At 35.4% G+C, this 27134-nt stretch overlaps 2 protein-coding genes across 5 annotated transcripts; both read left to right on the plus strand.

The window, feature by feature from the left end:
• The first annotated feature begins 1089 nt into the window (after window positions 1–1089).
• On the plus strand, window positions 1090–18212 carry LOC141396915 (uncharacterized). 3 transcript variants are annotated; one of them, XM_073972644.1, is made up of 3 exons: window positions 13400–13732; window positions 17370–17547; window positions 17612–18212. In XM_073972644.1, the coding sequence occupies exons 1-3, from the start codon at window positions 13617–13619 to the stop codon at window positions 17666–17668; spliced, it is 351 nt and encodes a 116-aa protein (XP_073828745.1). In that variant the 5' UTR covers window positions 13400–13616; the 3' UTR covers window positions 17669–18212. The 3 variants fall into 3 exon arrangements, 1 of the variants encoding a protein (XP_073828745.1); XR_012411268.1 differs by lacking the exon at window positions 13400–13732 and adding an exon at window positions 1090–1192 and having other exon boundaries at window positions 17370–18212; XR_012411269.1 differs by lacking the exon at window positions 13400–13732 and adding an exon at window positions 1199–2080 and having other exon boundaries at window positions 17370–18212.
• Window positions 18213–18652: 440 nt separating this feature from the next.
• Window positions 18653–27134, plus strand: LOC141396914 (uncharacterized). Of its 2 annotated transcripts, XM_073972643.1 has the most exons (4): window positions 18655–19086; window positions 19151–19342; window positions 25351–25528; window positions 25593–27134. In XM_073972643.1, exons 2-4 carry the CDS (start codon window positions 19257–19259, stop codon window positions 25647–25649), a joined length of 321 nt encoding a protein of 106 aa, XP_073828744.1. In that variant the 5' UTR covers window positions 18655–19086; window positions 19151–19256; the 3' UTR covers window positions 25650–27134. The 2 variants fall into 2 exon arrangements, 1 of the variants encoding a protein (XP_073828744.1); XR_012411267.1 differs by having other exon boundaries at window positions 18653–19061; window positions 25351–26010.

Raw genomic sequence — 27134 nt, forward strand, 5'->3', positions numbered from 1 at the left:
GCAAAGCAGACTCCACAGATTTGCCATTGATATAGGCGTACTGCGAGTTGCTTATATAGGCCGTGTCTACATGACTCCTTATCTCCAGATCGATCAGTCGTTCGAGAGTCTTAAGGAGAAAGGATGATAAGCTAATGGGCCTGTAGTCCTTTGGTGCAGAGTGACTAGGTTTTCCCGCATTGGGAATGTAAGTAACTTTTACCTCTTTCCACGGACCCGGTACACACGAGAGAGTCAAACACGCCCTATAGATCTCCTCCAGGAATTGATGTAAACGTGACGATGCAAATTGAAGCATCGCCGGCGTTATAGCATCCGGTCCAGGTGACTTATATGGCTTGAAAGTGTTGACAGCCCATTTAATCTTATTTCTGCTAACCACCTTGCCAATAAGATCCTCCTCTTGGATTTGGAAGTCGTCACACTCGCTTCCCTACTCTTACTGAGTTTCGTGGGTTGGGCTCAGTCGACACCGAGCCCATCCTGAACCGAAATCAAGTTTTCCCTCACGTTCTACAACTGCTAAATTAGAGCCCCAAAAAGTCTGCGTTCACTTTATATGTTGCTATAGTACCGTTATTTTATTAAATTTAGTTAAAATTGTCAGTGAGCTCGTAAAAAAGTAAATTATTTCAAGAATGGAAAACAAGGGCAAAGAAATTAGCATTGATAAAAGTAAAATTCTAGGTAAATTAAAAGAAAGAAAAAGCTATCGAAATATTGGTGAAACTGTAGGTAAAACAGATTAATCCATGCAGAGATTGATTATTAACTATTATTTTCATGTCAAAGCCTAGATATGGACATTATATTGAAGCCAAAGCCTTAAAATATCGGCAGTAATAATTTAGGGTTGGCAACCCTATGCCTGAGTAAACGTTTGTTCGGTTGCAGCTGATCGCATAATTGTTTATTATCTTAAATATCAACAGTTGGCTTTTGTAAACAATTTAGTGCTTTTGCGGAACAGTTGTTTTGCACGGATAAATTAAAATCTAAGGAATATCTAAGCCAAATACTGTGGTTTCAGAATATAAACTTTGTCTGAGTTACGCAATTTTTTTATTATTCCTGCTATTCTCCCGCTATTCTTTCCTTTGACTGGAAGTGCGTTGCTGTTGTTGCTGTTTTTCTGTCACTCATCTGTTGTTGTTAAACAATATGCCTGCACCAAAGAAGCAAACATTGTGTGGTAAATGTAATGAACCTGTAACTAAAATCCCAGGCTCTATAGAGTGCAATCTTTGTGGTAAATGGGTGCATGGCCCTTGTGCAAATTTAACTGAAAAAGATCTTGCTGCACTTAAGGCAATTACCGCCAGTGCCTATATATGCAACGCGTGTGAATCCAACCTTAACAATCGTAATAGCCGTGGTGCAACATCAGATGACTTAAAAGCTATTAACAAGAAGCTGGATTCGTTCACTTCTATACATCAGGGAGAGCTGAGTTCGATTAAGGCATCTATTGAAAATATGAGTGCGCAAATGACGTCCTGCCTCAATGAAATAAAGAGTGATATCGCTAGGTGCAATGAGAAAGTTACTGCTGTTGAGACGTGTGTTAAAGCACTAGAAGATGAAAATAAACACCTGAAAGCGGAAAATAATGCTTTGCACCGTAGGTTGAATCGTGCTGACTTCCTTATAAGTGGACTGCCTGATGGTTTAAATGATCTGGTTGCAATTGTTATTACTATAGCAGCTCTTTATAATGTGAATTTGGAACGTCGTGATGTCGGTCTAGCCTGCTACATTAATAACAGGAAGCATATTTTAGTTAAGCTTAACTGTGCAGAACTTCGTGATGAGATCATGCGACAATATTTTAAAAGTCGATCCTTAAAGGTATCTGATATTCTGCCAGCTGATTGCGGAGATGTTGCGAGAAGGGTATTCTTGAATGACCACTTTTCCCCTGAGGCTAGTAATTTGAATGCTGTTTGTAATAAACTTCGTCGGCAGAATATTATTTCCAAGTATAGAATTGTTAATGAGGATAAAGCGAGAGCGAAAATTACACTGCCTGATGGTAAACAGATTGAACGTGATGCTTCTGGTTGTTCTTTATTACTCACGAGTAATAATTGATTGATCTTTTTGTTTTTGTACTTTTTCACATAATGTAAAACCTGGATACAACTGCAACAGTTTTGTAATTTACATTTTGCCTCTGAGGTTTTTTTTTTCAGTTGGATCCTGGTTCATTTATTTCATTTGCGTTTGTATACACATGAATATGTTGATATTTTATTGTTTGATCTCATTTTTTTATTCTTTGCGATGAGCTGTTTCATTGATTGAATTTTTGTTTATAATGAATCGTAGTGTTTGCAAAAAATTCTCGCATTTATATTTCTTTTCTTGGCTCCCTATCTGCAATGGTTTTGATGTCTTTTAACGAAAATCTCGGTCCAATAGTGAGTGGTAACTCCTATCTGAAAAGTCTGCTTCATCCTTATAAAAATAATTTGAAAATTGCTCATCTTAATTGTAGAAGCATAAAGCCAGCTACTAAATTGGATGAAATAAGATGTATTTTAAATGATAATACTTTCGACATTTTTGCTCTTTCCGAGACATGGCTGTCTTCTGACATACTGGATTCTGCTGTTGCTATTCCGGGTTTTAACGTGTGCCGTAATGACCGTCAAGTATCCAGTAGAGGCGGCGGTGTTGGAGTATATGTTTCCAGTGGTCTTCGATACAAATGTGTTTTTAAGACATCGGTTTTGCATTGTGAATCTCTTTTTATAGAGTTGCAATTTTCGGGTACAAAGCTTCTTTTCGGTGTTGTATATTTGCCTTCGGGTAATATAGACGTTTTTGAAAGCCTTCATTGCGATATTTTTGCTGAATATATTAATATATTAACTGTTGGAGATTTCAACTGTAATTTACATAATCCTTCAAAAGCGAACATATTTCGGTCACTTTGCACTAGATTGAATCTATGTATTGCTCACAACTTGAGTCCTACGCACTTTGACTTAGGTAGACGTTCGACATCTCTTATTGACTTCATGTTGGTCAGTGACTGCACTCTCTTAAACTACACGAATCAGGTTCAGTGTCCTGCAATTTCAGACCATGCTCTTATATTTGCCTCGGTTTCTATTAATTATAATCGTTTACCAGATTATATTCAGTTCCGTGATTATAGGAACATTGATTGGGATGGTTTATATTCATTCCTTGCTTCTTTTGATAATAATTTGGTTTTAGAAAGTCCTGACGTGGATGTTAAATGTTCCTATATTTGTTCACTCTTTGATTCCCTCTTTTCCTTTGTTCCTATTGTTAGGAAAGAAATTAGGTGCTCTGGTGATCCTTGGATGGAGTGTAGAGGAGTCAGGTTTGCTACATCAATCAGGGATTTAGCTTTCTTGTCATTCCAAAGAAACCCATCTCAGCAAAACTGGCGAATCTATTGCAAATACAGAAATAAGGCTAAGTCTGTTATACGCAAAGAGAGAAGAGTTCATTATTTGAAACTTTATGGAAATGTGGATTCTTGCAGGCTTTGGAGGGTTCTAAAAAGTCATGGTTGTGTGGGAAATGACAATGAAAGGATAAATATTGATGTGAATACTATCAATCAGTCATTTGCTAATTCTTCTGATAGAACTAATAATATTTTCTTCAATATTGATGAAATCACAGATTCTGATTTGTCATTTTCATTTCGTTGTGTAAATGAAGGGGAATTGATTGAAGCAATGAGTAAGATTAAATCTAAATCTATTGGTATTGACGGCATACCTATATATTTCATCAAATTAGTGTTTCCATATATTTCAGGACTTATGTTAAATCTTATGAACTCTATTTTAACTACTTCAGTTTTTCCATCTGCATGGAAAACTGCTCGAGTGGTGCCCATTCCTAAAGTCCGGTCGGTTAGGGATTCAGATGACTTAAGACCCATATCTATTTTACCTGCTATTTCTAAGATTATGGAACATATCATTAAAGATCAAATGCTTCAGGTTTGTTCAAGTCGAATAAGTGAGTGTCAATTTGCTTTTCGCAAGGGACATAATACTACTCACTTATTGCTTCAACTTACTGACACTATTCGCGAAGCCATAAATGATGATATGTTGAGTATTCTTATATCCCTGGATTTGTCAAAGGCCTTCAATTCTATAGACTATACCTATCTTGTAATGAAGTTAAGAGATGAGTTTAACTTCTCGAAATCTGCCTGCAAACTAATTTTTTCCTTCTTGTGTGACAGGAGTCAGTTTGTTGTAATGAATGGTTGTGAGTCTAGTTGTTTACCTTTATTCTCTGGTGTGCCGCAAGGATCTGTTCTTGGTCCTCTTCTCTTTATCTTATATATGAACGACTTTCCTCTTTGTACTAATTCTTCTGGATGCATACCTTTTATTTTTGCTGATGATATATTCTTGCTTTTTAATGGCAGACGTGACGCCACTAAGATGCTTGAATATAATATAAACTCAAATTTAAGTTACTTTGTTCGTTGGACTACAATAAACTCATTAAAGGTGAATCCTTCTAAGACCAAGGCTTTAGCTTTTTTCAATCATAACTGTTCTTTACCACCCATTGATATCTTCTTGGGTCACACTAAAATTGACTTCGTACAACAACATAAATGCTTGGGAGTAATGATCGATTCCGATCTTTCATTCCAAAGCCACATTGATTCCTTGTCTGGTAAAGTTTGGGGCATATTGCGTAGGATTTATGGTTCTAATTTATATCTTTCTTACCGAATAAAGTTATTGCTTGCTAATTCTCTTTTGATGTCCCAAGTTTTGTATGGACTTGAGGTGTATTCTGGTACTATTGGCGGCAATATTGACAAATTGAGGTGTATTGTCAATACTATTACACGTTTTTTGTTTAATCTTCCTCGAAGTAGTCATGTATCAGAACATGTCACTCGGTTTCTAGGTTGCTCATTCGATATGTTCATAAAATACCGTTGTACGTTGCTTTTTTATAACCTTATAAAGAATGGTATACCTAGTGCCCTAAGGAGAAGATTTACTTTTTTACATTTTACTAGAAATCCCCAAATTTTTATTCCTTAGATTTGGAAAGATGTGTATTCTAGATCTTTCTTAGTCAGAGTTGCACGGTTTTGGAACTTTTTACCACATGAACTACGTATTTTTTCTCTTTTCGTTTGAAAATCCTTAGACACATTCAAGGGCTACTTGAACAATAATATTATGTATATATATAATATTATATATATATATATATATATATATATATATATATCTATATGTCACTCTTTAAAAAATCAGCACATGTTGAGTTACTACTCTTTGGACATTTTTTTTTTGTTTTTGTTTTTCTTTAATATTTTATGGCTGGGGAGCCGAAAAATCTATATATCTGCATTTAAATAATAATTAATTGTTATATATTAATGTATTTAAGTAAATTAATTGAATTTATTATTTTATAACTCAGGTTTTTTGTCTTGAGATACGTTTATTTGGCCATTGAGGCTTTGTATCATGTATGAATTTTGAAATAAATAAATAAATAAATCTTTGAAACGTCATCTTATTGCAAAAAGCCTGTAGCCGAACAATACCTATAATACAAATTTTTAACGTAAGGCAAACGATATTCTCTTCAAAAAAATCAAAAAAAAAGGAACGGTACTATTACAACATACAACAAGGGTGCTCAGAATAGTTCGTGTATTAGAAGTGGTTAGACACTATCCCCATTACTAAGCAATGACAAATGAGAAATAAAGTGAGAATAATGGGCCGATTCCGTACAGCGAGGCGAGTCATGTCGCGTCGTCTATCGTCTCTGCGACAAAATTTAAAAAATGCACTACGTACAGCGATAGAAAATAATCGTCGATAACAAGTTATTTTTATTTTTTTTTTATTCGATAGTAAAAATGAACGGCGACAGCTAATTTGTTGTCGCCGGAAAATGAACATTACGGCGACAAAATTTGACGTCGTCGTGCGACTTTTGCCATACGTAATGGGAAAATTGCAACTGGCAACGCGACACGACTCGCCTCGCTGTACGGAATCGGCCCATAAGTGTGGTTTGTTTTTACGCTACCGTAAGGAAGTGGTCACCAATGACATACAAAGTGAACGCAGACTTTTGGGGCTCTAATGGAATTTTTATTTTTAATCTTATGAGAGAAAAACTGTTCTCATTTACCCATTTACATATGTAATGTTTAATATCATTTTTGAAAAGTAGTTAGGTGAACGCAGACTTTTGGGGCTATGTGTAGGTGTTTTTATATGTTTTTATACCTTCCATAATACAATGAAGTGTACATTAATTTGGTTATTGCATAATACAGTAGAATCTCGATTATCCTAGAATCGATAATCCATAAACCTCCATCATACGGGATATCTTTTTCATTTTACACCGATTAATTGTGAAAATCTCTATGATCCGCAATTATAATTCATTCCACCGAATTACAATGAACAAAAGCAAAGTACAAATGAATTATTTTAGAACAGTTTCAACCTTTTAAACTTCACATTAAAATCACAATTGCTCTTATTTATTAAAAATATATGAGAAACAGTGTTACTCCATTATCCGGGAAAATCGATTATGCGTAATGCCTCCGGCCCCGACCATCACGGAAAATCGAGGTTCGATTTTATTTCATTTCAGGCATGCATGTCCTGTTTCCTGAGACGATTCGAAAACAAATTCGTTCGTACTGTTAGTGTTATTATGGAAATTTTGTTTGGTTGAAAGCAAAGATGAACAAAAAGATTTTACGAAAAATAGAAATTTGGTACTAATTCGAACGAATTTAGCTTCCTTGCAATCGTCTTGGAGAATCAGGCCGTCATTGTGTAAAAAAATCTTAATTCAGTTTTCAGCAGCCTGATTTCTGGTAAATAATGCCTGTAGTGCGATTCTCTTAACTCATTTTTTGAGTTACCGACAAAAATCGTTAAAATTATGCGTTTAATTACACTGTGCTACAGTGAAAATTTGCAGGGGTTCTGATGCATAAATTCGGTATTGTGGGAGTCCATGGAAGACGAAAATACCTTTGGTTTCTTTGGGTCACTACCTTTTTTTGATTTTATAACGGCAAATGTAGTGGTTTTTCCTTTATAAAACATTGGTACATTGTGCGTAATTATTAAATAGACGAATTCAAATTCCAATCATACGCACTAAGGTACCAACTTTTATAAAGGAAAAATTAGAGTCGAAAAAGTTATTTACATACTGACGGACGGAATGACGTACATACATAACAAAACCATCCCGGTAATTGTCCTTAAACATACGTTTGGAGGAGTAATAGGGTTTGTACATATGCTTATTAGTATGTAAATAACTTTTTCGACTCTAATAACGGGAGCCTTTAGAAGTACTCTGCAATTAGCTCTGAATCCTATGCTGAACCTCCGGCATTAAATGTCAGGCAGCACGTAGTGTTTTAAGGCTTTATGAACAGAACATTTGGCGCAATAGTACCTTATGGGCATGGATATATGTCCTAAAGGAATTAGGAGCAGACCTTAAAATGGTCCATCGTGGGAAATTTATCGATGTAGATGTCGTTATCCTAGTAGTGATGACTGGAGCCTTATTAATCCTGCTCTGGCTAGGAAAGGCTAGGTCTTGAATACTAATACAAGTTAGAAAACGACTGACTGTAGTTTATTCTAGGCTGAAACCTTTGCAATCAGGAAGGCGCAGGATTACTAGTCTGGGTGCTGAGATCTTTGGAAAATCTAACACAAGGTCCCTTCCGATTATGCTGTGTTCCAGGATTCCAGGACGCTGTGACATTATGGGAAAAGTCAGATTAACTAACTTACTGGACCGCAACCAACAAGTCTAACAACAACAGCCTCAAACCAGTCGTATATAATTTTTTTTTTTCGAAAATCAAAAAGTTTTTAGATGAGAGAGCCAAAGAATTATGGAATACTGAACCCAGGTGCAATTCAAGCATTGTTTTATCTATGACCAGTAGTGCGATTCTGTAATTCATTTTTTGAGTTACCTACAAATATCGGTAGCAATATAATGCTTATAATTTCGGTAATTAACGATGTTTTTCGGTAAGTTAGCTACGAATAAAAAGTAGTCGTAAGTTCTACCGATAGGAAGCGTGCTGTCAACTTTTATTCAAATATTTCATTCATAACACTGTGCTACAAAAGTTGACAACATTTTTTGCAGGGTTTCTGATGCATATATTCAGTTTTGTGGGAGTCCATGGAAGACGAAAATGCCTTTGGTTTCTTTGGGTCACTTCAGTTATAGGTTTTTTTGTGGGGGTTTTCAGACAGAAACCACTAAAACATAGCCATTTGTGAACCGATTAAAAAAATTATAACTTGTTCGAAACATATTATTCACCCTTTTAAAAGGAAGAAGGATCAATAGAAATCCGTTGTGAAAAAAAGAAGATATGCCCGTTTAAATTTGAAAATGTAAGAAACCCAGGTTTTCACTACTTTTACCGTTATAAAAAAGTAAAACGAAGAGACCCAAACGAACTGAAGGCATTTTCGTTGTCCATGGATCCCAACACGATAGAATTTTTCATCAGAACGCTTGAATATTTTTCTGGTCAACTTTTGTAGCACAGTGTCATTTATCGACATTTTCCGAAAGGTTTGCACCTTTTCAAGGCCAAAACTGCCTGAAGGAGCGTTCCAATGCTTTTGTGATGTATTGGAGAGTTCTTAATCACTGTCTTAGCTAAATTTTTGTCCTTGTTTTGAATCGAAAATCTGAATGGTTTGGCCGTTATATGCTAAAATGTCCAAAAAACGTGGATAAAAACTTAAAGTCAAAATCGAGAGGCTCGATTTTCGCGGTAGACCTATGGTCTATTGTGATCAGTTCAATCCCAGGAATTAGAAACGCGAAGGGCTCATTAAGGTTTTCAAATCGCCCCGGCCTTTATATATATATATATATATATATATATATATATATATATATATATATATGGTAACATGGGGCGCCTTCGCCACGTTTTTGTTCAAAATGTTGTAATACCGACACCGTTCAAGTTTTTTCAAACATTATTTTTGGTACAAATATTAGCATATCTTGACTATAAGTTTTGATATATAAATGTTTATAATGTTGTTTTTAAAATATTATTTTTGAGAGTTTACAAAATGTCTCGAAAGTGGCGTAGCCTCCCCACCCATGGGGCAGCTTCGCCATCGATATTCAACATTCTCCAACGAACTCTAAAACTGTAATTGACTATACTTCTTCCTTAAATATCAAAATTATGCTAAAAACGAACATGTTGTCTATTGAATAATCAAAAATTATCTTAAAATTCACAAAAAGTAACCGATTCTAGCGGTTAAATGAAGTATGTACCTTGAATTTAGGTACAAAAATCATAATATAACTAAAACAAGTTACGTTTACGATAATAGTTGATTTTAACTTCAAATTATAGTGTGGTATATCTATGGAATAATGAAGTTAAATTGAACATGACAAATTTCTAACATTTACCCACCACGCCCCTATCATGGCGTGGGCGCCCCACCCCTTACATATTTCATAATATTAATATATTGACATTTGCAATTGCTCTTTTCATGCGAATTATTGGGATTTATATTCTTCAGTAGTTGTCTTCTAACGGTATAAAATGTGTTTTTGATATCACAAAAGGTAAAGAAGATATCACAAAAAATACTTACCATAATTATTTTTTTCAATACCCTGAAAACACAAAACTACGTGCGTCCGCTATCATACTGATGACACAAGTGCTAACTTTTGGGAGATGATAGATATTCATTAAACTCACAATTTTGCCTTTAACGGATTTTTTCTAGCACTTATATTTTGCGAGAAAATCGGGGCTGGCGGAGCCGCCCCAGTGTCGAAGGCGCCCCTTGTTACTATATATACAGTTATTTGAAAAATAATAAGGAAAGTGACATTCACTGTCTTTGGTGGCTCCTAAAATGTGTAAAATGGACGAATTGGAGATGGAAATTTCTTTTAGAAAATGTACATGTATTCCAATAAGAAATCTCGTTACAATTTGGATTTCGTTTTGTATTGTTTTTATACAAAACAAAAATTTTTCGTAAAATGCGCGATTTCTGCTGTAAAAAATAATAAGGACAGTTTTTCGTTTTAGTGAAAATAATAAAATGATTACTTTCTTCCTGTAAGTAAAAGTTTAAAATGAATTAATTTCTAATCATTAAATGTTAAATCTACCGATATTTGTTAAGTTTTTTGCAAAAATGCCCATTGTGATCATGCTACTCTAGAAATCATAAAATGTTTACATAAAGAAGGAAATTCGTATAGAAAAACTACATAAAAGCTTGGAATTTTCAAAACAATGGTGGAGGATGCTGTTAAGTGGACTCCAAAAAAGAAAGAATGTGTTATTCGATGAGTAAAAAATCCTTTTACCACATCTTTACAGATAAAAAAAACTACTTTAAATATTAATTTTGACACATCAACAACTCGAAAAATCCTCTTTGCTTACTATATTAGAGCTCACAGTGTCTGCAAGGTATCATTTTAATCGAAAAATAATACCCTTCCCACGTAGTGGTATAGGGTATAAAAATATGCAACACTTGGACTAAGAAAAATGGCGTAAAATTCTTTGTTTCGATAGAGGAGTTCATCATGGTAGAAGCCCTAAAAATCAATAATATAACCCGAAATATACTCTGAAGGCGTTAAAATATGGTAATGAGGTAACATCATTGTGCGGGGCGCATTTTCTTACTAAGCTGAGGGGTCTCTATGCCGTATTCAAAGTTTTATGAAATACCCAGATTACATTGACATTTTGAAAAATATAGTGCTACCGTGTGCTGAAGAGGATATGCCCCTCAAATGAATCTTCCAGCAGTATAATGACAAAAAGCATACGCCAACATGAAGAAAGGGGTTCCAGGACAATTAAGTTAAGTTGTTAGAATAGCCCGCACAATCCCTTGATTTGAACCCGATTGAAAATGTGTGCAATAAAGTTGAAAGGTCGGTCAGGGAGTGTCCATCAAATTACGACGAGCTTTGACAACTCATACAGGTTGCATGGGACGCAATACCAGTACAGTAGTGCCAAAATTTGGTTGACTCAATGCCCAGACAATGTGCTGCTGTTTTAGAAAACAAAGGATCGTATACAAAGTACTAACGAAAATGAAACGCTTGATCTATCATTATTAAGTAAAATCCTGCAATAATTTCTTTCAAATTCGGTCCTTATTAAAATATGTCATGAAGTGTCCTTATTTTTTCACACACCAAACTACGCTAATTCGGATAAAATATAAAAGATAAAGAGAATATTGCTAAGTTTACATTTACGAAATCCATCTCATCTGGATTTCATTTGACGTTTAACCTATGGAATTGACAGTTGAAATCGAGTGGATTTCGTAAATGTAAACCAAGCATATGATTACAAACAATCAAAATGTGTTTATAAACCTTTTCTTGTTATTTTAAGAAAACAATAAATTTTTTAAAGTAGAGTCATTTTCTCTTTTCTAGTCAGTTTTCAATGTAATCTTTGTTATGGATTAAAGTGTCCTTATTATTTTTCACACAACTGTAAATATATATATATATAGTGGAGGCCAGCAAATTAGGGACAATAAATTCAGTTTAATAGATTACTCGATTTCATGTAAAAATGTGAAGATTTTGATGCAATAAAGTTTCTGTATAAAGTATTGCTAAAGACCATGGTAGAACAAATACAAGGTAAAGTTAATACTACAACAAATACAAATCGAACAACAACCACAAAGGAATTTGTTTTTGTTTGTAAACCTTAGTGTCAACGTAAATGTAAACAAAACAAGGAAATGTCTATAAATTATTGGAATTTAAAAAACTAATATTTTTCACATTTGATTGAATATTTTGGAAAACATGAATGAAAACTCATTAGATTTTCAATTTGAATGTTTCCATATCATTCCACTAAATGCATAATTTCTCGCAGAAAGTAGAATACATGCAAAAATGTTTCGGGTCGCTGGTAATTCATTGAAAAAAGAGAAGATGTTTCAATCATTTGCTTTTGAAAACAAAAAAACACATGTTTTTTAGGGCTTTATTCTTTTCAAGTTTAACAAAATACCAAACATATTAACAAATATTGTACCGCCTCTATAAGCGATGTTTTAGTGTGCGGCATGTCGTTCGGACCTGGAGGAGGTTACATGTCAATGACATGAAGCCGTCTTTATGGGAAATAGTTTTTTTTCTGATGAATAAATTTGTTCTTCAAAAATATATATCCCTAATATACATCGAACATAGAAATAAATACATAAAATGTCGAATGGAATTTGACACTAACACTACAACCCAGTTCAGTCAGCTGGGTATTGCTGCTACCTTTTCTTGTTCTACCATGGCTAAAGACACTATCGAGTGATGTCAAAACATTCTGAGATTCCCCATATGTGGGGAAAGGCCATCCCGCCAGCACATTATTATAGATTATAATAATACGTCGGTCCTTTAAAGGACTTGCGGTGGGATAAAGCATGAAATCTTCTGAATACACTATTAACTAACTAAATGCAAACAATTCTGGTATAAACTCGTGTTCCAATGAACGTTAAGTTGATTTTACTACTAATGTCCCCAATTAGCTGGCCAGGCTAATGTGGACCATTTTTAGAAAAGTGGGAAGTCCTTCCCCCACATATGGGGAATCTCAGAATGTTTTGACGTCACTCGGTAGTGCTTATACCAATACCTTATATACAAAAATTTCTTTCATAAATCTCTTCACATTTTTGACTGAATTTATTGTCCCTAATTAAACTGAATTTATTGTCTCTACTTAGCTGGCCGCTACTGTATATATTTTTTGTTGATTAATGTTGATTTGTGAATGCCAACAGAAGGAGTGTTAACCCCATGATAAATTCATTTTAGAATTAGATATACAGTTACTCACAGCTATGTATATAGTTATGTTCGATGAAATGAATTTAAAAACATAAAATATAATTTAAAAAAAAATAAGTAACAGTGTTTTATTTATAAATGCACTTAAAAGTAGAAAATAATTTTTCATGATTGAATCTCTCAAATAAAAAGCTTGCATTTGAATTAGAAATTGTGACAATATTTAACGGCAAGCGTATTATTTCTTTTTTGAGCTTGAAGAATCGCTCCTAGAATCTTTTTATGTTCTAGAAAGTTGTTTATTGAAATCTTATGCTAAGTTTACATTTACGAAACCCACTCGATTTCAACTGTCAATTCCATAGCTCAAACGTCAAATGAAATCTCATCTGGATTTCATTTGACGTTTAACCTATGGATTTGACAGTTGAAAACGAGTGGATTTCGTAAATGTAAACCAAGCATTAGGCACATTTTTGCAAAGACGTATAGCAATAAAGACTCGAACAAATGCATTTTCCAAAAACATATGATAATAGTTCCACATTTTGGTTTCAGATGGCTACACAACTCACTGGAAATGATAACAGCAATGTCAATCGTTTTTGATTCCAATTTCTCGCGGCAGAAAACATTAACGTTGTGTTTTGTGGCTGAAATTTATTTCTTTTCTTTTTTTATTGTTCATTCAATGAAAAAATCAAAAGTGAATGCCGTCAAACTTGAGTTTTAATGTTTTTCTTGTCAATATTCCAATGAGTAACAGTTTTCGTTTAACAGAATGTTGCTATGATATCGTAGCAACAGAGGTTAACTCCCTCTACAGGTAATTTTTCACAATTGACTTTTCCTATCTTATAATAAGTGTGTCTTTTTACTTACTAAATGTTGCTGAAACATTTTTTTCAGCAACTTTTCCTTTACACAACTGTCAAAATCTGCAACATTAGTAATAATTATTACTAATTATCACGTAAAAAGACACAGCTAATATTGACATCTTTGATTTTTGTAGTTGACTGTATCTTTAATTTTTGGGCGGTTCGGTAACTGTGGACCGGAAACGGAAAAAAAGTATAAAAATCGAATATTTTCAAAAGTTGTTGGCTATCTTCACATTTAAGAACCGGTCATAGACATTCCGTATGTTCCAGAAAGTTGTTCGCTGATATATTTGTAATATTATAGTGATCCATTGTTTTCTTGAAATTTGAACGGTTTAGTATCTATCGAGCAGGAACCGAGAAAAGAGGATAAAAATCGAATTTGATTTGCTAGAAAGTTGATAACTAAGATCTAAGGTACATTTTTCTAGTTGGTTGTTTGCTTTAATTTTGATCGGTTTGATATCTGTAGACTAAAATCCGAGAAAAAATTAAAAGGGACGATTTTGACCTGGAAGGTGAGGTTGAATGGATTTTATGTGTTCACAATTATTATTCTTTAAGACGAGAGCTACAATTTTTCTTCTACGAGTGAACCCAAATTCTTAGCGGTTTGATCCCTTTTGACATCAAGGGCTCAGGTCTTTGGGGCCCATAACCGCGGAAGTTGAAGTGATAGGGAAAAACGGGACATGTGTCTTCTTATTTTTGGTCTTCTATCCCGCTGCGGTGTCAGAATATGGTTAATAATTTTCGTGTCGCACAGTGTAATGTACACACATCGTCCAAATGGAATGACTCTAACATGGAATTCCAATATATTTCATTAATCATTGCCAAAAAATTCATTTGAAATTGATTTGTTTTTATTTTTATATGCAGTCGTTAACAAAATCTGTCACGGGAACCTCCATTATCCGTGATAGAAAAGAAATGTTGGACTTTTTTTAATTTCTTCTATTTTTCGTTATAAACTTCATTACCCGGGAGTAAAAACACACTTTCCAATTAATTTGATTAAGCAAACAAAGGATAAACAAACGAAAACTTGAAATTCTTTCGTATTACACAATTTGTGTATTTATCACTTCCGTTACACATGCCAGTAAATTGGTGCCAATTGAGTACATGTATTATACTCGAAAATGCCGAAAAAGTGTTCGACTGGCATGCAGTTTTCTTGTGTGTTTACACATGCCAGTGCAAGTTCAATTCCAAAATTATTTTAAGCCGCATATCACACACAAAATTGCATTATATTTCAGATTTAAAACACAATTCACAACATATTTTACTATTTTTATTTTATTTCGTTTTAAAAAGATTGTTTTCAGTCATAAACATAATGAATCTGGTATTGCCGCCTTTTCAATATTGTGTAATCCCAGAGGGGAAATTATTTATCAACTTATATTTGCATGAAAAACATCAAAATGATGTCTTTACTAACCACTAATATATTGCAGCTGCCAAGAAGTATTATTTGTGTTTCCTAGTCTTTTTGAAAATATGCATTAAATCTTTGCATTCTTAAAAGAAACAAAAATGTACATGGATTAAAAAATAGCTGGCAGCCAGCTCAAAATTTTGCTGGCATGAAAAATCTAGTGCCAGTGGAGTCCCCCCATACCATTGCTATCGCAAACGATCCGTTTTCGAATGTTTTGCGGATATTTTGTTCGAAAACGACACACGAGAACGAATTGAAAACGATTCATTCGTCTCTCAGTTTGTGGCAGGAAAACCTTCGAATTCGAATATCGTTAATAATAGCTGTGTTCCAGAACTAAAAAGTTTTTACAATTTTTACGACTTTTACACATTTTACTCGAAAAAGCGTTCCCGTACACAAAAAAGTTGTAAAATGTTCACTTCTCTTTAAACAAAAATGGCGCTGAATGATGCTCTCTTTAAAAACTTTTTACACGACAAATTTGGGCGAGTAAAAAAAATAGTAACATGGTTGCCGGCGTCTGATTGGCTGATACGCCGACTTTGACATTTGTTCCAGTTTTTTTTTGACGTATTTTCCATTTTTCCGTTCCCGAACTATTTCAAAAAACTTGTGTGTAAGAACAAATTTTTTGCAGTTCTCTCTTTTACGAGTTTTACTATTAAAAAGTACGGAACGAAGCTAATGTTTATCAACATTCACATATCGAACATACGATTTTTTTGTAATGTATGTGCATATTTTCTATCTTCTAAAAGTCATTTAGGACTCAGTGACTAATTTCAAGAAAATTAAGGGCGGTTTAGCCGTAATTTTTCAGGAGATTCCTCTACATTCCCTCCCAGTTCTTGGTTTTGGCTGGCTTGTGGGTTTCACGAAATCGATTATTTCTATATTTTCGTGACTTTTGCACATTATTTCAACTATATTCGAATAAATACTCAAAAATAAGCAAAATTTTCTTTTATTTTTGCTGTTTTCATAATGAAATATGACCAGTTTTCTCTTTTCTGGGATAGCGTTGTTCCTTAGCCCTAAATTTTAATAATTTGCTATAAAATGTAATATTTTTGCACCCAGGAACAAAGATTCTGTTCGCAATTATTAAAATGTATACTAATATTGCAGAAAAAGTTCGATAATGACCTGTTTTTTGGCAAAATATTTAACAAAAGTTACAAAAACCGAATATTTTTGACGCATAGAAAACAGGGTTAACAACGTTTTCTTTGTTATACTCGCTTATAGGGTTGCCATGGATCCATGTTACCTACACTTGTTATGTGTGCGTTACCTCGGCGTTCGATTAAGCCAATTGACCGACTACGAGGACTCCTCAGGGCTAGGGAACTCAACCCGCCAACCGAACCCAGCACACTAACGTCGAAAGAGGGGGTACATTCTATTACTTTTACTTCGTCTTAAAACCATACAAAGGGAAACTTCACGCCGGGATCTTGCTGGAGTGATCCCGCACTAGCCCACCCTACCTGGGTCCAGCATGTCCTTACCTTGCTTTCCTCTGGACCCCCACAAACCACACTTCTCGTATCACACTCTTACTTCACGCCAACATCCCCCAAATGACACAAAATTAGCACCACATTATTATTTAAAATTTAAATACTAACACATATTGATTTATTGGGCAAATAATTAAATCTATTAAACATTTAAAATTTCTAATAATTCTCTTATAAAAGATCCCGTAAAAATAACAAACAAAATATGAAATAGAATAATAGATAAGAATAATACCTGGATTTCTCAACTCAAATGAAAATGGCTTCAATCCTCTGTGGAAGAAAAGCATTAAACCTTCACCTTGTATTTTCGCGCTTGAAAATCGCGCCTTTTGACCTTTACTCTACCACCTAAAAGAGCTCTCTTAACTGGGTATTTTGCCGCCAAACCTATCGGCACAAAAATCAACTCAACAAGGATACGAGATAATCCTCTTACAACACACTCAGCCTTTTGTTAAACTACTCCTGGTATTTTTCCCTTACAATATAAAGATTAACTTATGACCTATAAAAATTTACACAAAGCAATATGATTTTTATATAGAATGATTTTTAATATTATATGAATAATAATTTTAAACTCCTTTCTGTTACTTTCAGATCTCTGCAGGCTCGATTTCTTGGTAATTTCTTTAATATACGTTACGCACCGAAATTGCAAAGGCAAAGGGTGCAAATAACAAAAATGCCACATACAGCATATAAAAATTCGTACAAAACAGCACATAAAATATGTACAAAAACAGCATCAAATACGTACAAAAAGACAAACACAACGGTAAGATACCTTTTACCTGGTATATTCATAAATTTGATTGGCTTTATATTCTTGTTTCTCGCAGCTTGCAACCAACATACGTTTCGGATGGCGAAATTTTAAACGCCTCAAAACCCATTAAAATGCGGCCGGATCTTTATATATATACGTCTTTGCTAGAGCAGCGATTGGAGACAAAAAGGAGACGCACCCGCTTCACGTAATGATCGGCCAAATCCGCCCAGATACCGAAAATGTCTTTAAAATGCAATTATGGCCAAGAAAAGCTCCTATTTCAGCCAACAAAATGATTTCCACGGGCTCCAAAAATTTTTGCCTGCCACCAGCACCGCTGCTTTCTCTTCCGCCAATCGGCCACCAAGAAAAACTGTGGATATCTTGCTGTTGTGTGCCACCAAAAACTTCCAGCTTCCAACAAATTCCGGACCAGCCAGTATACAGTCGGAAAGTATAATATTTTAAAATAAAAGTAACGAACAAAATGTTTATCTTTTTGATTCACTGCCGTCTGGGCGTTATATTGACTCGGGTAACGTCTTTACTATCCTTTTTGGTTTTTCCTTTGTTCACCTCATTATATAGCCCTCAATCTAGCACTCCCGCCAGACGCTAATTTTCCACAAAACACCATTTTCCTTCCTAATTTTCAATTTTCTTTGTAGGCTATTCTTCTTATCTGTCAATTTCCATCTATTCACTCGGAATTGATGACTTACTATTGTGACTGTCTCATCAGCTGGTAATAAATTTAATATTAAAATGTAACGAACTCAACCAGCTGTCTAACATTCAAATATAATCTTCCCATTCGGACTATTTTCCTCTCATCATCCTGCGAATATTACCTCTCACTATTCACTATTCTCACTATTCATCCTAGCCCATGGCACATTTTTATCTGATTTGCTCGTTTTTACCCAAATTTAATCATATTTGGAAGATAAATTCGAACCGTTTACATGTGCGTTAATTTTTCTTATTTATAGCGCCTTTACACCAACCTTACTACCTAAATTCCCGCTTACCAACACTACTGTCTAAACTCCGAACACTTCCTACTCCCAAAAAATCAACCCTGCATGTTGTCATTTTTCGACGTAGCGATCCCTATCAGACCATTACACATTTTTCACACACCACCAACTAGAGCAAACACGCCAACAATTAGCTGAAATACATTTTTTTGTACCAGCCAAATATTAATTCTAATCAACCCTCCCCAATATATTCAGTAATTTATAAACTGGGATTGACTGAATAAAATTTTCATAAGGCATGGATGAAGGAACTTAAACAAATTTTATAAACTATTATAGTGACTGAACAAACGTGCCCCCCACCTGCCAGCAAGAGGCCGTTCAGATGTTGTTGTTGTGCTGCTAACATGAGCATGTGGCCTGCAACAAAACTTCAAATTCGGCAAGGAAAACCAGACGAAGTTGATGTGCAAGGCCATTGAAGACATCTGCACGTGGGGAACTCCCACTCCCTGATCGTCTCATGCCGGGCATATGGTAGGTACTGGTGGAAAACGGTAGGGTATGTATACTGTTGTCGATTTGTTTTCCTATCTAATTAATATATGTGTATATTTTTGAATTAGGTGGCGTTGACAATGGTGAAGAGCGGTTGATGGTGTTTGCTGCCATGGATGTTTTTGATGTCTTGCTGTTTTCGCATGAAAGTGTGCCGCGCATCGCATATGGATTATGCCCCAACTACCATTTATGTTTATGGAGTGGGAATGGAACCAACTTGCATCTTGCCTGCAAAATATATACGTCGTCCTCGACAGGTACACCCCACTAGTAGCCGTGGTGTCCGTATGTTGTTCTTAGAACATAAATGTGTATGTGTGTGTGTTTGAGTTTACACCCAGCAAACCGAAGATCGGATGTCAGACACGTCTGAACAATTTCGGAAGTCTGTGTTTAGACACACAAATTTCTCGGGAAAGTAAATTGAGTTTTTGGGAGAGAGCGGAGAGGAAAGAGCTCCTCAATACTCTTTCCTACCCCCTATTGCCTACAAACTGAATTTACTTTCCCGTGTGTCTAAACACGGACGAAGCAACGTCGTTCAGATTTCTAAACGATTTGTTTGGGAACGGAAATAGTTCATATTTTGTACCGATTTCGGAACGAATGTCGGAAAGAAATTTCCTTTCCGAATTTCCCAAGGATTTTCTTCAGATTTCGTTACGATGTCGGACCGACCTCTTGTTCCGAATTTATGTCAATCACTTCATACCACTTCCGTTAATATATTTTAACGATTTCGGATCAGACATCGGACGTATCGTCCGACTTTTGTTCCGATTACTCTGAACATTTTCTATAACATGAAAATGAGTTTATAGGCAAGAGGTGTGAAGGGGGTGAAACTCGGTACACAAGGTTCTGTATCTGAAATTATTCTTTGTGTTTATATTCGTAACACTCAACCCAATGCAAAGTAATGAAAATATCAAAATTTTCAAATGCTTTCAAATATGTGTGTCAATGAAAATTTGGAAGACAATAGAAAAACGTTTTCAATGATAATTATCATAGTCAAACATAAGACTATAATGATTTCTATTTTGGCATATTTATGCTTAATATTGCATAGCCTTTGATGAAGGGCAATTTACCCTGACTTTGCATCCGACTTGTTTCGCAATATAGGGTAGAATTACATGAATATAGCTGACTGTCATTTCTCTATTTATATGAAAAAGTTTCCCTTACGCTGCAGTTACCCATGCCAGTAAATTGGTGCCAATTGAGTACATGTATTGTACTCGAAAATGCCGACAAAGTGTTCGACTGGCATGCAGTTTTCTTGCGAGTTTACACAGGCCAGTGCAAGTTCAATTTCAAAATTATTTTAAGCCGCATTTAACACACAAAATTGCATTATTTTTCAGATTTAAAACACAATCCACAGCCTATTTTATTATTTTTATTTTATTTCGTTTTAAAAAGATTGTTTTCAATCATAAACATAATGAATCTAGTATTGCCGTCTTTTCACTATTGGATAATCCCAGAGGGGAAATTATTTGTCAACTTATATTTTCATGAAAAACCTCAAAATTATGTCTTCATTCACCACTACTATATTGCAGCTACCGAGATGTATTCTTTGTGTTTCATAACCATTTTGAAAATATGCGTTAAATCTTTGTATTCTTTAAAAGAAACAAACATGTACATAGATTGAAAAATAGTCTAGGCAACTCTTTTTCATTTTCGACATATCACTGGCAGCCAGTTCAAAATTTTACTGGTATGAAAAATGTAGTGACAGTGGAGTCGACAATTCAAAAATGTAATTGTGGTAGTAAAATATTATGTATGTACCATGGTACAATAATACAGGTAGCATTATCAAGCCAGCTGATGGTAACATAATGTGTCAATTGCATTGAATTGATGTCAAATTTTGACATCTTATGTTACCAACAATTGCCGATGCGGCTACCTGTGTATTTGTACCATGGTATGTACTGAATTTTTCGAACTGTCTCTGGCATGTGTAAAGGTTGGGTTACCTGACTTAAATAAACCCTTGATTTGAAATTGGGTAAAGTTATTTTGATTGGTAACAATAAGGTTGTTGCTTGATGGTATGGTTATTCCCTCGATGTTTTGCAGCGGGTACGCGTCCTTTACCGTGAGCTTATTTAACTTTCGGGCATCCAAACAGAAGCGGTTTTTCCCGGGCTTCCTCACTATCGTTGTCCGATTGCTCCACGGGCTCTCACTCTCTTCAATCACCTTAAGGGCTAACATATGGTCAACTTCCTGATACGTGATGTCTTGAACCGCTGGAGACATCGGGTAATGGCGGTCCTTGACCGGTACAGCACCCTCTATAAGTTTGATGGAATGTTTTTCCACGCTGGTACAGCCTAAACCATGTTTTTCGAATGTCATGAATTTATCCACAACTTCCTTCAGCCGTTTCTCTTCATCTGGGGATAACGTATGTGGGTTAAGTTTATACTCAGAACTCGAATCAACCAAGTCGTTAATAACTTGTTCCACATTTATTTCGGCCACGCCAAGTACATCTGGGGCCAGTTGGAATAGTTTCCAAAAATCTATACCCAGATAAAGTTCCTGTTCCAATTGGGGACATAAAAACAAAGTTATTTCTTTTTCCTGGTTCTGATACTTTATCATTGTTTTTATTTTACCCACGATAAAGTATTGCGTACCCCCAGCGGTTGTGACCTTATTAGACATGGAGATCACTGGAATATCTAACTCCTCGACAAGTTCTCGACAATTTGCACCCAATATACTCACTGATGCACCGGTGTCTAGGAGGCCATATATGATTTTTCCTTGAATGAGGACTTCAGCAAAAACTCTCGGATCAGTGGTACATTTAGTTGCCTTCGAAATCGAATCTATCAAATGTCTTTTCTGTTGTCGCCATAACTTAGACTTTTCCCTTAATTTGGCAATTTTCTTGGGTACTACGTTTATCTCTGAGTTGAAGATTTTCTCTCTCACCCTTTCGTAATTTAATTGCCTTTGTTCGAGTGGAACTTGATGCCTCTGGGCTGCGGTAAAATTTTCAATATTTATCTTAACACTATCCTTAACTATATTATTTTTCTTGCTACTTCTAATTTGGACTATTTTGGGTTCTATTTCTGTTGGTTCACAGGGTTTGCTGCAGGGTGTGTCTCCCCTGTCTTCTCCACACCCCTTCTCAAGTTTCCCTGTTGACACACAGGACATTTTGGAGTGACGGTGTCTGCTTTGCCACACCTATAGCAGAAAAGTTTTCGAAATTCTGCCGGACAATCCATGAACACATGGCCACTTTCACGACAATTCCAACATACTATGGGAGTTCTGGGTTGGTTTGGCAGTCGTATAGCCGACACATTTTCTTCAACATCTGCCTCTGGTACCTCAGTAGGATCTTCATACATTTCCTCGTAGATCTCATTTACTTGCCTTATGGGCCTTTGTGGAACGGGCATTGGCCTATTTTCGCGCCTGGGGAAGTTACGCTCCGCTTCTATACATTCAATTCGCAATTGCTCAACTGTCGAAATCGACATTTGATACACATGCCTTTTGATGTCTTCACGAATATTCCCTCTCAAGATCTTTACCATCTCATGCTCATAAATCGGTTGTAACAATCTAGAGCGCAAGATCCCCATCTCAAGAAAATAGGCATTAACACTCTCATTATGCCGCTGTTTTCGTTCCAACAAATCCCTAAGTATATCGAACTTAGACTGAGGGGACTGATACTGGCTTAGGAGGGCTTCCTTTAACCCTTCCCAATCATTATATATTGAATTTTGTCTATGCAGCCAATACCATTCTCTCGCCGGACCTGAAACTAGGAAAGAGAAATCTCTCAAAACCTCAGCCCACGGAATATTATACTGGGCTCGCATTATCTCCAATCGTTTGATGAAATCGTTGACTCTCAGTTCCCTTGGGTCACCGCTGAAATTTAAACCTAACTTATCAACGCGTATTTTTAATGGTTCATAATTGACAGTTGGCATTGGGAAATTTAAATGGCTATATGTTGGTGTTTGATCGGCACTTGGAATTTGTCTATTTGGCTGTGTGTTTACACTACGCATCAAATTATCGTTGTTAGCGGATATATCATTAACAACATTGTTGGAATTACAATTTGAAGTATTATTTTTGGACTGTTGCGCTGCCGTTGAGGCATGTACTACAGTGGAGAGTTCTTTCATTCCCTTTGCCAACGACTCGATCATTTTTTTAACATCAGATATTTCAGTTTCGACCATTTTCTTAACTTTATCTTCTAAAGACTTTTGGACAGAGGCGGCTTCATCTTGAACCAGTCCATGCAAATCGGATGTTATTGAACCTGTTGGTTCGTTATTATTTTGATTAACCCCTGTTGCGGATACCTGCCCAGTGTTCTGATCTCGCCTCATTATTGAATCAGCCAGATCGATAAATTGGAACGCATTCATATTATTATTTTCGGTCATTCTTCTTTGTTTTTGAAAACCAGGATAGTAAGTCGATCTATTTAAGTCAAAGGATTCGGGTCTACCTCTCTTATTCTTTTTACTACTGCGGGTATTGTAACTCATGACCTATGCGAACAATGGCCTATTTCGTTACCATACGAATCTCCCAAAATAGTTCGTAATTTATTTAGAAAAGTATATTGCTCTGTTCTACTTGCACAGTTCAATATATATAAACATTATTCTACACATTTACTAATGACAAATATTAACACAATCTTATTTTTAAATACGACAATTACAACATAAATTGTGGGGGATATTGCCTTTTTCAGAAGCAGTGTGTGTGTGTGGTATTTTATAGTTATTTCAAAATAGTGCTCTCTAATGAGACGCATAGAAGTTTCCAAAACGTTTTGTTCCCGCAAATTAACGATTTGTATATACTAACTCCAGTGACCATGACATGTTTATCATTTTATATTGATTAAAAGTTCATGGCATATTATTCAATACTCTGATTTTTGCAGACTCTAATCATCTGAAACCGCTATTGATTTTAACTGGAAATTTATATTTTCATATGTCTAAAATCGTTTTTAGGCTATTTCTAAAATTACATTGAAAAAAACAGGCATCTCAATACAAATTCGTTATATTCCAAGTCGGAATTACGAGTTATTGATTTAACCCTACTTGAAAGTGGAGAAAGTAATTAATTAAATTCCTTAGGTATAATATTGCACTTCGTAACCATCTTTCTAAGTTCAGATGCAATCCCATACCACTGATATTCAAACAAAAACTACTTTCTTTTGTATATTTCAAATCTACTAGCATTCTATGGCTATGTGCGTTGGTGTTATTGCACAGAATCACTTTCCTAATATCACTGTTTACAAAGGCCATTTATAAAACGCCATTTTGTCTAGTGGTACTAGGTAAATTAAACTTTCTTTTCGATTGGGCGCCATCTCTGTTATGTGTGCGTTACCTCGGCGTTCGATTAAGCCAATTGACCGACTACGAGGACTCCTCAGGGCTAGGGAACTCAACCCGCCAACCGAACCCAGCACACTAACGTCGAAAGAGGGGGTACATTCTATTACTTTTACTTCGTCTTAAAACCATACAAAGGGAAACTTCACGCCGGGATCTTGCTGGAGTGATCCCGCACTAGCCCACCCTACCTGGGTCCAGCATGTCCTTACCTTGCTTTCCTCTGGACCCCCACAAACCACACTTCTCGTATCACACTCTTACTTCACGCCAACATCCCCCAAATGACACAAAATTAGCACCACATTATTATTTAAAATTTAAATACTAACACATATTGATTTATTGGGCAAATAATTAAATCTATTAAACATTTAAAATTTCTAATAATTCTCTTATAAAAGATCCCGTAAAAATAACAAACAAAATATGAAATAGAATAATAGATAAGAATAATACCTGGATTTCTCAACTCAAATGAAAATGGCTTCAATCCTCTGTGGAAGAAAAGCATTAAACCTTCACCTTGTATTTTCGCGCTTGAAAATCGCGCCTTTTGACCTTTACTCTACCACCTAAAAGAGCTCTCTTAACTGGGTATTTTGCCGCCAAACCTATCGGCACAAAAATCAACTCAACAAGGATACGAGATAATCCTCTTACAACACACTCAGCCTTTTGTTAAACTACTCCTGGTATTTTTCCCTTACAATATAAAGATTAACTTATGACCTATAAAAATTTACACAAAGCAATATGATTTTTATATAGAATGATTTTTAATATTATATGAATAATAATTTTAAACTCCTTTCTGTTACTTTCAGATCTCTGCAGGCTCGATTTCTTGGTAATTTCTTTAATATACGTTACGCACCGAAATTGCAAAGGCAAAGGGTGCAAATAACAAAAATGCCACATACAGCATATAAAAATTCGTACAAAACAGCACATAAAATATGTACAAAAACAGCATCAAATACGTACAAAAAGACAAACACAACGGTAAGATACCTTTTACCTGGTATATTCATAAATTTGATTGGCTTTATATTCTTGTTTCTCGCAGCTTGCAACCAACATACGTTTCGGATGGCGAAATTTTAAACGCCTCAAAACCCATTAAAATGCGGCCGGATCTTTATATATATACGTCTTTGCTAGAGCAGCGATTGGAGACAAAAAGGAGACGCACCCGCTTCACGTAATGATCGGCCAAATCCGCCCAGATACCGAAAATGTCTTTAAAATGCAATTATGGCCAAGAAAAGCTCCTATTTCAGCCAACAAAATGATTTCCACGGGCTCCAAAAATTTTTGCCTGCCACCAGCACCGCTGCTTTCTCTTCCGCCAATCGGCCACCAAGAAAAACTGTGGATATCTTGCTGTTGTGTGCCACCAAAAACTTCCAGCTTCCAACAAATTCCGGACCAGCCAGTATACAGTCGGAAAGTATAATATTTTAAAATAAAAGTAACGAACAAAATGTTTATCTTTTTGATTCACTGCCGTCTGGGCGTTATATTGACTCGGGTAACGTCTTTACTATCCTTTTTGGTTTTTCCTTTGTTCACCTCATTATATAGCCCTCAATCTAGCACTCCCGCCAGACGCTAATTTTCCACAAAACACCATTTTCCTTCCTAATTTTCAATTTTCTTTGTAGGCTATTCTTCTTATCTGTCAATTTCCATCTATTCACTCGGAATTGATGACTTACTATTGTGACTGTCTCATCAGCTGGTAATAAATTTAATATTAAAATGTAACGAACTCAACCAGCTGTCTAACATTCAAATATAATCTTCCCATTCGGACTATTTTCCTCTCTTCATCCTGCGAATATTACCTCTCACTATTCACTATTCTCACTATTCATCCTAGCCCATGGCACATTTTTATCTGATTTGCTCGTTTTTACCCAAATTTAATCATATTTGGAAGATAAATTCGAACCGTTTACATGTGCGTTAATTTTTCTTATTTATAGCGCCTTTACACCAACCTTACTACCTAAATTCCCGCTTACCAACACTACTGTCTAAACTCCGAACACTTCCTACTCCCAAAAAATCAACCCTGCATGTTGTCATTTTTCGACGTAGCGATCCCTATCAGACCATTACACATTTTTCACACACCACCAACTAGAGCAAACACGCCAACAATTAGCTGAAATACATTTTTTTGTACCAGCCAAATATTAATTCTAATCAACCCTCCCCAATATATTCAGTAATTTATAAACTGGGATTGACTGAATAAAATTTTCATAAGGCATGGATGAAGGAACTTAAACAAATTTTATAAACTATTATAGTGACTGAACAAACGTGCCCCCCACCTGCCAGCAAGAGGCCGTTCAGATGTTGTTGTTGTGCTGCTAACATGAGCATGTGGCCTGCAACACACTTTTTAATTGCCACAGGACCAAAATATTTTTAAGTATTTGGTTTTTTGGATATTGGGCATGGGCTTCTAAAATACCGAGGTGTTATTATTTGTGAAATTGAAAACCGAATATTTTTGACACTCACTGTATACTTTTGTTGTATTAAATATTGTGTATTAGTGAGACGAAATAAAACTGTGTACTTGGAATTTCATAAA

The sequence above is a fragment of the Musca autumnalis genome, unplaced genomic scaffold (genome assembly GCF_047663935.1).
Source record: "Musca autumnalis isolate F117 unplaced genomic scaffold, ASM4766393v1 scaffold_3, whole genome shotgun sequence".
Classification (NCBI taxonomy): domain Eukaryota; kingdom Metazoa; phylum Arthropoda; class Insecta; order Diptera; family Muscidae; genus Musca; species Musca autumnalis.

What these genes read in the sequence shown, in the direction of transcription:
- LOC141396915 (XM_073972644.1), top strand. Translation starts at nt 13,617, where the DNA reads ATGCCGTCAAACTTGAGTTTTAATGTTTTTCTTGTCAATATTCCAATG. An exon ending in GAGGTTAACTCCCTCTACAG is followed by an intron (nt 13,733 to 17,369) that starts GTAATTTTTCAC and finishes TGTTACTTTCAG; the next exon opens with ATCTCTGCAGGCTCGATTTC. An exon ending in ACAAAAAGACAAACACAACG is followed by an intron (nt 17,548 to 17,611) that starts GTAAGATACCTT and finishes TGTTTCTCGCAG; the next exon opens with CTTGCAACCAACATACGTTT.
- LOC141396914 (XM_073972643.1), top strand. Translation starts at nt 19,257, where the DNA reads ATGCCCCAACTACCATTTATGTTTATGGAGTGGGAATGGAACCAACTT. An exon ending in ATATACGTCGTCCTCGACAG is followed by an intron (nt 19,343 to 25,350) that starts GTACACCCCACT and finishes TGTTACTTTCAG; the next exon opens with ATCTCTGCAGGCTCGATTTC. An exon ending in ACAAAAAGACAAACACAACG is followed by an intron (nt 25,529 to 25,592) that starts GTAAGATACCTT and finishes TGTTTCTCGCAG; the next exon opens with CTTGCAACCAACATACGTTT.